This window comes from Dama dama, chromosome 23 (genome assembly GCF_033118175.1).
Source record: "Dama dama isolate Ldn47 chromosome 23, ASM3311817v1, whole genome shotgun sequence".
Classification (NCBI taxonomy): Eukaryota; Metazoa; Chordata; class Mammalia; order Artiodactyla; family Cervidae; genus Dama; species Dama dama.
In genome coordinates, this window is record NC_083703.1 from 61357111 (window position 1) to 61369207 (window position 12097).

General features: G+C 49.9%; 1 protein-coding gene across 5 annotated transcripts in view; it reads right to left on the reverse strand.

Moving 5' to 3' along the window:
• Positions 1-11388, reverse strand: part of BCL2L1 (BCL2 like 1) — a 49499-nt gene extending 38111 nt beyond the window's left edge. Inside the window, exons 1-2 of one of the 5 annotated variants that reach the window (XM_061127011.1) lie at positions 11259-11388; positions 9039-9714 (exon numbers count right to left, since the gene is read on the reverse strand). In XM_061127011.1, the coding sequence (XP_060982994.1) occupies positions 9039-9602 (564 nt within the window). In that variant the 5' untranslated portion in view covers positions 9603-9714; positions 11259-11388. Of the gene's footprint in view, positions 1-9038; positions 9733-10024; positions 10452-11144 lie in introns of those variants that run through there. The other 4 variants (XM_061127008.1, XM_061127010.1, XM_061127007.1 and 1 more) reach the window with 4 other exon arrangements.
• Positions 11389-12097: the final 709 nt, after the last annotated feature.

Consider the following 12097-nt stretch of genomic DNA (forward strand, 5'->3'; position numbering starts at 1 on the left):
AGGCTTTGGTATCAGATACAGCTGAGTGCAAGACCCAGCTCTGCCTCTTCCAAGGTGTGTCACTTTGGACACGTTATAGAGCCTCTTGAAGCCCTGAATTCTCTATCTTCACGCCAAAGCAGTTATGAGAACCAAAGAGGATGATTATGTCAGGGGCATAAACATAGCACCTGGCACAGAGCAAGCACTCAACACACAGCATCTGTCATTATTACTGACGAACACTGCGTTTCACTTTCTCATTTGAGCCTTGCTTACTCTGCAGGGCTGGTACTATTCTCTCAGATGTGTGGATGAGACTGGAAAGCTGATTCACATAGTGCTGCACCACCAGCAAGAAATTAAGCTAAGTTTCAAATATGAGTGCAGAGTTTTATCTAAGGTTTTGTAGAAAGTGATCAATACATCCTGTAACGAGCCTTGCCTGGTGTGTCTGGGAGCTGAGGGAACAGCTGGGCGCTGCACACAGCCTGACTCAGATGGCAGAACACCAGCATGGCCCAGAGTACCTCAGGTTTGAATCCCGGGTCATCCTGGTACTAGTCTGTGAGGCTCCGAGCATGCCACTTTTCTCTGAGACTCAGTCTTCTCAACTCTACCGTGAAGATGACACCACCTACCTTGCAGGGTTTTTAAGATGATTTAGAGATAAAGAACACAGGCTTGGAGTAAGACAGATGTGGTTTCAAATCTTAACTCTGCTTCTTACTAGCTGAGTCCCCCCAAATCTCATTGTCCAGTAATGCTGAGGTTGTTGGACAGTAACACAGAAATGAAGCTGGGGAAAGCCCTGCCACATAGTAAGCACTGGATAAATGCCAACAACCATTCACAGTCGGGGAAGGGGGTGCATGCAGTGTAGTGTTTAAAAGGGGGAGCTTGGAAGTTATCCTCATAGGCTTTGTCACTTACTAACCATGCTGCCCTGCATAAGCTGCTTAATATCTCTGTACCTCAGTTGCCTCGTTTGAAAAACAGGGATAATAATAGTAACAGCTTCAGAATATTGTCTACGAATGGAATAAGTTAATACATGTAAGCATTGTGAACAATGCCTGGCATAGAATAAGCACTTGATAAATGTTAGGTGCTATTAATAGTAACATTAACAATAATATTAATCACCAAGTGGAATAAGAGGGAGGGACTGTATAATCCTGGGACACGGGCATCCTGTGGAAGAGTTCCAGGGAAGTCCCTGGGCAGCTATTTGTAGGCAAGTTCTCAGCCTCTGGCAGAAAGACTCTTCTATGGAAAGGACATGAGGCTGGGGGTTCCTGAGCAAAAACCTCAGTCCTGCTGACCAGGAGGCCAGCCTCTGGGGAGGCCAGTCAGGCTCCTTGGAAGGACACAGTGTTCCCGGCCCCGCCTGACTCGGGGGAACAAAGGCACGTGTGTGTGGCCAGGGAGGAGGGAGGGGAATGTTTCCCTTTCAAGAGCGGAACAAAGGATCTGAGGCATAGTTGAGTGCGTTCCAATTCCCTCCCAGGCTAGCTCCCATTCCTCAGATGATTGTCCAACAAGGTTTTCAGTCTTTTAGCTTCCTCCTGGAAGGTGACCGCGGGGAGGGGCTGGCAGGCTCCACTGGACCCTCTATCAATTGTCTCTAGGAGGTAGGATTTCTACGTGCCAAACCTCTGAGGAGTCCCAGGCCTGTGCAGGGGTGGGGTGCGGACCCCTGAGGGTTAATGGATGACCTAGGGCACCGCAAGTGACAGGTTTCATGTCCCTCTCGGGTAAGTCCAAGACTAAAACTGCTACTCAGTGTGGAGCCAGGAGAGAATCCAGGAGTTTGGACAACCCCCCTCTAAGGGTGGGTGGAAAGGTGTGACAGAACTCAGTGGAAATGCATTTTCTAAGGGATGATCATGAGAAGAGAAGACAGGCGAAGGGTCAAAGAGGAGAGAACAAAGAAACTAACTGACAAGAGGAAGGGGAGAGACATGGGCAAAAAAGGAGTCTGTACGTGGGGAGAGCCTTTAGGGATATTACTTTCCAATTTCCACACTCTAGCCAGCAAGAATCCGGCTGCAGGGCTGGGACAGGAAGCAGTCCATGGAAGTCACTGCAATGGCATTTCCTGAAGAGGGAGAAAAAAACCTCTAGTTCCGAGGGGAGCTCTGGAGTCTGACCAAAAAGCCCTGTAGCGTGGAGCCAGTCTTAAAGCTCTGGCTTGGCCTGAGTCTCATCAGGGGTGAAACCATATAGCAGAAGGTCCCAAAGGCAGTTTCTTTCTGCAAAAATACGATTTACAAAAATCAGTGTGTAATAAATGGGAAGCCAGGTGATGTGATTGAAGGAACCCTAGGATGTGACTGCTGGTTGCTGCTGATACTAACCGTCACTATGCAGAGCCAAACGACAGGAATTAACTCACTGAATCTTCAGAACAAGGTACCATTAGTACAGCCATTTACAAGGTAAAAGACTTGCCCCAGGTCACACAGGACACAAGTGGTCAAATCTAGATCTGAAAGCCCAAACCCTGCATCTTCCTCCAATGGGCAGATCACTTTATCTTTCTCTGCCTGATTCCTTTCTGCTCACCTCCAGGGTTGTTGGTTATAAGCATCAAAAAGGCAAGGTGGGGGGATTACTGGCGGTCCAGGGGTTAGGACCCCGAGCTTCCACTGCAGGGGCCATGGGTTCGATCCCTGGAAAGAGCCATCCTACAGCATAACTATCATGAAATATGCCACAATGGTGGAACCCACAAGGCCTAGGGCCACTGAGAAGCAGGATTCCTAGACTCAACTTCAAACCTCCATCTTATAGATGGGAAACTGAGGCCTAGAAGTGATGTGGCCAAGGTGAGACAGTGAGCTGAGGCAGATTTGAGACTAGAACTGGGATCCTAACAAAGACCACCATTTGACCAACATGGCAAAAGAGCACTACAAAGCTCCTGGCAGGACAGGAACACTGCCGGGGCCTGCCTGCCTGCCTGCCTGCCTGCCCGCCCAGAGGATGTGCCAGAAGCTCACTGTGGAGTCCAAACAAGGGAGAACAGATACTGTAGATTCTGTGAACAGGTCTCTGACACAAGCTCTGTGCAAAGATGGTCAGAATTACGATACCAACTACTGCCAGACTCTACGCATCTCAGGCAGATCTCTAGATCTTTTGTGAAGCAGGTAATACCTGCCCTAAGGTTCAGAGAGTTCAAGAAGCTGGCCCAAGGTCACAGAGCTAGACACAGGTGATCTGGGACCTCAATCCAGACACGGTGCAATTATTCAGAAGCAAGAGTGCTAGAGGGAAGAACCATTCAGGATACCACATTTGAAGAGACTATCTCCAAAGAACATCTAGCATACTTAAACCTGATTCTATGATTGGTAAGTGGTTAAGAAATGTGGCTTTCAAGGTGGTCGGACCCACCAATAAGCCGTGTGAGTCTGGTCTTGTTCCTTAGTCCCTGTTCACCATTTCCACCTCTATCTCCTGATTCAAGCCACTCTTCTTTCTCACTTGACTGCTACACCAGCCTCTTCGCTGGGCTCCCCTGTGGAATTCAGAACTTGTGGAACTCATCCCTGCTCCTGATCTTTTCCTGGCCTCTCATTCAACCAAAGTGAAGTCCTCATCATGGCCTGTCATATGCTATGAGATTGGGCCCCTGGCTACTCTGCCCCCTCAATCCCACCCACTCTCCACTCTCACCTCTGACCACTTTTCCTCTTGCTGTATCTTCTCCAGCTGCACTGGCCTTCTCTTTCATCCCTGAGCCTGGCCAGCACACTCCCTTCTGAGTCCATCCCTCTGCTTATAACACTCTCTCTAAAGGTACCCACATCAACCACCAACTTACCTTCTTCAAGTCTTGGCTCAAATATTACCTTTCAGTGATGCCTTCCCTAGGCACTCTTTTAAAACTGCAACCTTATCTCCTTTGCTAGGCATGCCTTGTACTTCAATGTACTTTATTTTCTTCATAGCACTTAGTATCAATTGATATATGTTACGTATGTATATAATTGGGGCTTCCCAGGTGGCTGAGAAGTAAAGAATCTGCCTGCCAATGCAGGGGATCTGGGTTGGATCCCTGGGTTGGGAAGACACCCTGGAGAAGGAAATGGCAATCCACTCCAGTATTCTTGCCCGGGAAATCCCATTGACAGAGGAGCCTGGAGGGTTACAGTCCACGGAGTCGCAAAGAGTTGGACACAGCTTAGATATTAAACAACACAATTACATGTTGTCTGTTTCTCCCCATTAGAATATGAGCTCCCGACACAGAAACTTAATTTTATTTAATGCTGTACCACTAGTGCCTAGGACAGCCTGACACACAATAGGAACTCAATTAATACTATCTGAATCAACACATGAATAATTAAATAAAGGGCAATTCCCATTACTATTATTCTGGTTTGATAAGTGTCTGTTTCTTCAGAAATTTAGTGGGCTTCTCTTTCATTACATACCTGCTATGCCTAAAGCCTCTGCTCAATGCCAGTTAAACAAGTATTGACAAGACATGGACTCTACTCTCAGGAAACTCCTAAACCTGATAGAGATATGGTAGTGTTAGAAATGTCTTTTCACTAATTTAAGCTCTATCAATGCGATTTACCTATCCAAATTCTCCTATACTATACCAATAAAAAAGGCTTAGCCCCTCTTCCTGCAGATATTTGAAACCAGAGATCGTGGTCTCCTGGGTCTTCTTGTCCCCAGGCTAAACAAAAAAACCCATTGGGACTGTCTGACTCAGATCTGCCAACTGGGAACAGGAAAGACAGACTGTCGGCCGGGGAGAGAGAAGAGAAGCGGATCCAGGAGCAGACTGACTCCTTCAAAGAAAAGAGAGAGTCCTTGGGGAGGACTCCACGGAATTAGGTTGGAGGATGGGGGTGGGGACAGAGCCCTGCTAATTAAGGCAGTAGGAGATTATGTTTCCGCAGAAGAGCAGCTCACTGGGAATTACCCCTAAATCTATCCATGGTAAACCCAGACAAAATCATGGCTGCTGAAAGAAAGCCCTGTGACGGAAGGCTGAGGGCACCGGAAGAAACCAGGAAGGATGCTCAAACCTCTAGCCTCAGGACAGATACCAGCTGGGGAAGGGAAAACTAACAACTGCACCTTCCGGTAGCCCACACAAAAACCAAGAAAACCCTGCAGGTTCCATTGAAGGCCCCTGAAAAAAACCTGGGGTAATTTTCTACCAGAAGCTGAAGGGCTCTGTGGGGCTACTGTGGAAATCAATCCTAGGAAGCCTGGAAAACCCTGTGATGGTGATGGAGTTTTAAGGGCAACTTCAAATGTACCTCCAGAAAAACCGGGTGTTTTGAGGGGGAGCCCCTGAGACACTTCTACCTCACTTTGGGACCTGAATGAGATTACTAAAAATTTCCACGTTTGGGGTTTCTAATGGGGTTTCCCCAAGAAAACCGCAGAATTGCCAACAGCTGCTGAGATCTGCAAAGGTCGCTGAGGTGCTTCAGCAAAGCATACATCAGTGCCAATGAAGCCAGAACAGTCAAGAAGAAACCTACAGAAACTAGGAGACCACAGAGCCATGCAGCCTGGGGAAAGGCCAAACGATGTTTTCTTCCCCCACCCCCCCAAAACTGTTCAACAATGGTGTTTCCATTAAGCTAAGGGGTTTCCCAGGGACAGTGATCCCAAAATGGCCTGGCCCACCTGGGTCCTACCACCTAACTGTCCACATTCCCATTGGAAAGCCCCAGAAACATTCAGTCTCTACTATTCTGGCTGAGTATCTCAAGGGCTGGCTTTGTGTCTCGAGAAACTCTGGGGGCAAAGTTCAGTTTTTGGAGGCAGGTAGCCCACTCATTAAAAGAAGTGCCTCCACCATACAATTAAGGCCCAGGAGAGCCTTTGTTCTACATCATTTACTAGAGTCAAGCTATGGCAGGTGGCTATCATTAGTTCATTTTACAGGTGGGAGAGATGAATGGACAAGAGAGACAAACAGGTTCAGCATCTTGCCAGGGGACTCTAGGTAGGCAGTGGTGTGGCTATACAGATGAGAAATTCTAGTCCTTGGGGCATCACCCATAATTAAGTAGACATACCAGGAGCAGGCCAGCTTCTCCCTTTATGCATACAATTCTTACCTACCGGGAGGGCCAGAAGTTTAAACAAAAAATTAACAAGAAGCCCACTCTCACTGGGCAAAATCCTGTTACTGAATTGAGTTTTACCAGTGACCAAATCTAGACGCTACATACATGCCTCTGGCAGCCTGCTACCACCAACACAGGGGCTGTTCTTCCTGCAGTTCCTGAACAAGGCCAGCATCACAGACTCAGGTGAACACCTCCACAGGCACGTTTTGCTTGGCCGAACAGCGTCTCTGGCTCACATTATTACTCCTAAGACAATGTGATATGGAGGGGAAGAGATTATAGGCTTTGGAGTCACGCCCACCTGGGGTAAATTCTCACTCAGTCACTTAACTGGCTGATGAATACTTGGGGCCAGTCATTTAAGCTACCAGGAGCTTCACATATAAACTGAGAATAAACCTGCCTACCTTAGAAAGTTATTGTGTGGAATATATGAAATAGCATGTCATTTCCATGAGAGAAAGTACCATATCTGGCTTATAGCCAATACCTAGCACATGCCTGCCTCATAGAAGATGCTCAGTGAATTTTGGCTGCATAAGTAAAAGACCTAATACAATGCCTCATGCATAAGATATACTCTGTAAAAGCTCATTTCCTTTTCCTTTCCTGCAAGGATGCTAAATTTAGAGCATATCCCAGAGTGGAATGGTCCATAATTCTTACATTCTTGGATCCCCCAGGCACAGCCTCCAGGAACCAGTGTGCAGCTCAAATAGAATGGTCCCTGAGAGAAAGTGGGCGGGTACCTTCTACCCAAAGAATCCCAATGTCACATGTTCTCTACCTCCTGGCCTTGGGAAGAACATGCCCAGAAATGGTTCTGGCATAACCGGCTCCTCTGCACACATCCCCTCTGTCCACCAAGAGTAAGTAACATATGGTATGCTGTCCAATGGGCTCTGATAACTCTTGGGCAAAGAGACAGCAGAAGATGGAACGTCAATCCAGTGGTGATCTAATGATCTTGCCCAATGTTTCTGTGTCGAAGACCTCTTTCCACACGCAACACTGGGTGACTGACTTAACAACTCTTGGTCCAGGTGGCCCTCTTAGACACTGGTTGGCAGGCCAGGAACCTCTCCCACATTGCCTTTTGTTAACAGTTGGCCACAACCCACATGGTATTACGACCACCAGCCAGAGATAACAGTGAGGGGCAAAAGGCCCAAGTCTCTACTTAGGCCTCAGAGGGTGTGTCAGAAACGCTGGAATCCTGTCCCTCCTGTAGTAAGTTAAACAAATATTTGCCCCTAAAGAGAATCAAAGGAGGAGGGAATAAGAGAGGTCATCACACAAACCAACAGGAACTATTTAATCATTTATTCCCCCAGGGAGTTCATTTACTGAAAGGCTTTCAAGTCGGGTTAGTCTTAGCCAAAGAAAGCCCTCTACCTCTACCTTCCCAGCCCCACCCCGGTCACCTGACCTCTACTCTGCTTTTTACAAGAACTGGCAGTGGGAAGAGTTGATGAAGTTGCAAAGAAATGGGAAATAAGACAGGGGGTGGTGTACCTGGAGGTCCCTTGCTCAGTGGTAAACTGAAGTGGCTGCCACACCCTAGGCCCAGCCTCTGGATAATTGCATTCTTAACATTCCTGAGTCCATGGTGCGTGGCCCTTTCCACCTCAGCTCCTTCAATAGATGACTTATTTTCCACAGCCTGCTCAATTTTCTGATGGACAGAATGAATACCTCTCATAGGCCCTACACCTCCCTGAGGCAGGGAGATAAGTGAGGAGATACAACTGAGTTCACTGCAGAAGAGCAAAAGCTGCTGACAGTGACCACAGGTAAAGAGTCCCCCCACACCAGCTCATCCTGACTTGGGGATATCAGGGCAAGGGAATTCTCTTCCCTGGCAAAGGAATGAGGCACGACTCAGGTTCAGAAAGCGTACCTGGGTCTGGCAGTAACTACTAGAGCAAACTTCCTGTCACTGTGCTCACATCGGCTCCAAGATTTACAAGGACTGCAAGGCAAGGAGGGTTGGCCACATTTTTTTAGTGGAAGAACCTGAGGCTCAAGGTAAACTGGCCTGTCCAAGGTCACACACCTAGTTATGTGACAGGGCTGGGACTCACCCTGTGTCAGTTGGTTTCTGAAGTCTGTCACTGAATCTCAATGTCCCAAGGAGCCCCAAAGACCGGGTTCTTGCATTGCCAGCAAATAGTGCTCAGTGAATGAAAAGGCCCCAGGGCCGTGGCAGAAAAGTGACAAGCATAACAGCTGGAGCTTCCCAACCAACCCCAGGCAGTGAGGTGCAAAGTCCCTGCGCTTATGAGTGACACAGCAAGAGCTCCGCAAACTGGCCAACCAACAGAAAAGTTGCATACTTTAGAGCCAATAAACATGGGGCATAGCACAAACACAACTGGCCCACTGGCACAGCTTACAACCTAAAATCAGACAATCCTCAGCCATCTAGGCCAGAGGGATGCAAAGCCTGGCCATGCAAACTCTGAAATAAAGGGAACTTGATTTGGAGGAGGGAAGCCCAGGACAGGATTGACATCTCAAGGGAGTAAGACTAAAGGGGCTGGTGGGTCACTGATACTCACTCTCTCCTCCAGGCATTCCACTCATCACCCCTTAACGTTGTGAGCTGTTATGTCAGGGTGAGGGGTAACCTGTTACCTTTGCATTCTCAAAGGTTTGGGGCCAAATGAACACACAGTCTATGTTATCTTCTGCAGAGAAACTGGAACACAAGTATGACAGAGTAGGGTCACGAGGAAGACCAGAATGAAGATGTCTGGTCCTCACAGAACTAGGTCATCTGTATTTCAGAACAGTTAACCTCTGTGATACAACGAGGCCAGTTATGTCTCCTTAACAAACAATAATAATCACCCAGCACAAAAGAGACAGAGGGGAAAGGTTGCTGAGGATTTGACCAGAAGCCAAGGAAAAGGAATACACAAGGGGCGTGGTTCTTACCCAGCCGCCGTTCTCCTGGATCCAAGGCTCTAGGTGGTCATTCAGGTAAGTGGCCATCCAAGTTGCGATCCGACTCACCAATACCTGCATCTCCTTGTCTACGCTTTCCACGCACAGTGCCCCACCGAAGGAGAAAAAGGCCACAATGCGACCCCAGTTCACCCCGTCCCGGAAGAGTTCATTCACTACCTGTTCAAAGCTCTGATAAGCTGTCCCTGGGGTGATGTGGAGCTGGGACGTCAGGTCGCTAAATGCCCGTCGGTACCTCAGTTCAAACTCATCGCCTGCCTCCCTCAGGGCTTGCTTCACCGCTGCCATGGGGATCACTTCCCGGGCATCCAAGCTTCTGCTGTGGCCAGTGGCTCCATTCACCGCAGGGCTATCTGCCAGGTGCCAGGATGGGTTGCCATTGATGGCACTGCGGGTTTCCATATCTGATTCTGTCCCTTCTGGGGCCTCAGTTCTGTTCTCTTCCACATCATTAAACTGACTCCAGCTGTATCCTTTCTGGGAAAGCTTGTAAGAGAGAAAGTCAACCACCAGCTCCCGGTTGCTCTGAGACATTTTTATAATAAGGATGGGCTCCACCAGTCCATTGTCCAAAACACCTGCTCACTCACTGGGTCTGGTCTCTGCTTAGTGGTTCTCTTCCAAGATCCAAAGCCAAGATAAGGTTCTGAAGGGAGAGAAAGAGCTTCAGGGGAAAAAAAATGAATATGCAAGCCATTTACCTACAACATCCCATTCCCTACTCCAGGTACTCGAACTGGGTTCTTTGCCGCTCTTATGAAGATCTGGGTCTAGCTTCCCAGGTACTTCAATGAAGTCAATTTGAAAGCACCAGTGGGCTCTGAATCATCACACCGGCCTTTTTTTTTTTCCCTCCCCTTTTATCCCAGCCACCCCCTTTTCTCTGAAATGTCTTCCTCGAAAAGTCACCCCCATGGGCAGTGTGCCCCCCACCCCCATACCCCCTCACCACCTACATTCAAATCCGTCTCAGGCGACGGCAGGCAGGTGCAGCCCCCGGAAGATCTTTTGTATCATAGGTGGGAGAGGAGGTGGCAGCGGGGATGCCGGTAAGTCAACCGGCCTCGCGGCGGCGGCTGGCAAAAAAGGCAGCTCCGGCTGGAGGGATCATGCGACCCGGCGGACTGAGAGCTCAGGAGGCGACACAGGAATTACGAAGCTCAAGAACCGGCCCCCTCGCTTGCTTCCTCCTCCATCGCCCCGATCGAGGGCGGCCGCTCAGCAGCCGCGGCCTCCTGCCACCCGGGAGCCCAGCCCCCTCGCTCTTGCACGCCCCTTGGCTCTCCGCCTCCTACTGGGAGCTAGGAGAACTCTCTCGGAGGTGGCTGGTGTGAGGTTTAGTTTGTTTTTTTGTTTTTTTCTATTTCAGTATCAGCCCTGGGTGAGGCTTCCGAAGAAATCCTGAAGGGACTTCTCGATGGGGCTTAAGGTTTCGATGAGAAACAGAGGGAGGGGAACACTGCCTTGGATCTGCGGTCTGACTTTGGAAAGGCCATCCCCGGGCCTTTCTGGGAGGCTGAAAGCCGGAGACCCCCCAGAAACGCCGCTGGCTTTCTTTGAATTCCCCAAAGGCCCTGGTCGTGGCGGTGGCGGTGGGGGATTGCCGGGTCCTCCATTCCCCGCACGGACACAATGGCCGCCGGCGCCCTGCACAAAGACCCGGCGAGGGTGAGGCGCCGAGCTTCTCCACGGGTCTGAGACAAGGGTCGAGGCCTGCTCGAGACCCCCCACAGCTGAGACTACGTTTTCCTGGGGACAGGCCCAGTTCGGCTTCTTGGCACCCCCGGGAGGGCTTAGAGGCCCGGGGTTGCACCTCTCCAGAGCCCCGGGTGGGTGGGCTGCGGCCTCGCGGCTTCCTCCGCGCGCTAGGCCGGGTACCCGCCTGGCCACCGCCCCGTTGCTAGGCAACCGCTCTCCCTCAGGGGCGCCCCCTAGACCTTTCTGGGAGGTGGGGTCTCGCCCCGGCGGCCCGCCCCGGCGTAGCCAATCAATGAGCCTAGGTAGCAAGGAAGCAGAACGGCGAGGGCTCCCATTGGGCACAGCGCCTGCCACGCACGGGGGAGGCGGCGCTCTCACCTGCGAGCCCCGCGAGCCGTGGGGGGCCACATACCCCCTTCATCGGCCAGGTCGTTTCCGGACGCGAGCGCTCTTCGCGGCCAAATTCCGCGCCGCGGACTGGGGCCGGCCTACCTGGCTGACGGCTCGCGCTCTCTCTTCCGAACGAGCCGGCCTCAGTTTCCCTGAAGAGACCGGGGGAACTTGCAAGCTCTGTCACTTCCGGTGCCGCGGCAGCGCGCGCGAGCCCGAGACGCAGAGGGAGTGCGCGCCTGGAGGACTGGCGTCAAGAACTGGGCGAGAGCGCCCCTTGGCGGTAGATCTGAGGATTCCGGACACAAGGGGAAAAATGTCTACATTCACATTTCCATGCATTCCTTTGGTCAGTTTAATACACCGATCAGTTTGCATATCGAAAAAGCGTTGCCTTGTGGCTAAGAACCTTGTGTTTGGGATTCTAGTCTTGACGATTTGGCAAGTGACTCAACTGCTGCGCGCCTCAATTATCCTTAACTCTAAACAGAGTATAAACTAGCCTCCCTCCTTGAGTTATTGTGGTGATTTTAGAGTTGTTATTTGTGAAGTCCATAGTCTGTGCTGCATAAATACATTCAGCAATTATTTATTGTTTCGGTTGCTGAAAAGAGAGTTAGGAACAAGACAAGACATGACCCATGTTTTCATAGAGACTTAAACCCTTGAGGTGAAGAGAGACAGTAAACAACTGAGAAAACAAACAAGGTAATTTCAAATAGTGACTAGGGCTCTAAAGAAAACAAATCAGGGTATTGTCATAAAGAGGGTGAAGGAAGAGGTGGTCCATTAAAATGGGTGCCCTCTCTGCCCAGTGAGGGAAATAGACATTTTGTTTCAACTGTTTTTTTTAATTGTTTGTGTAGGGTGCCAGAGATGGCCTCTTTGAAGAAATGACATAGAACCCAAGACCAGAAGTGTAAGAATATGCCAACCCATTG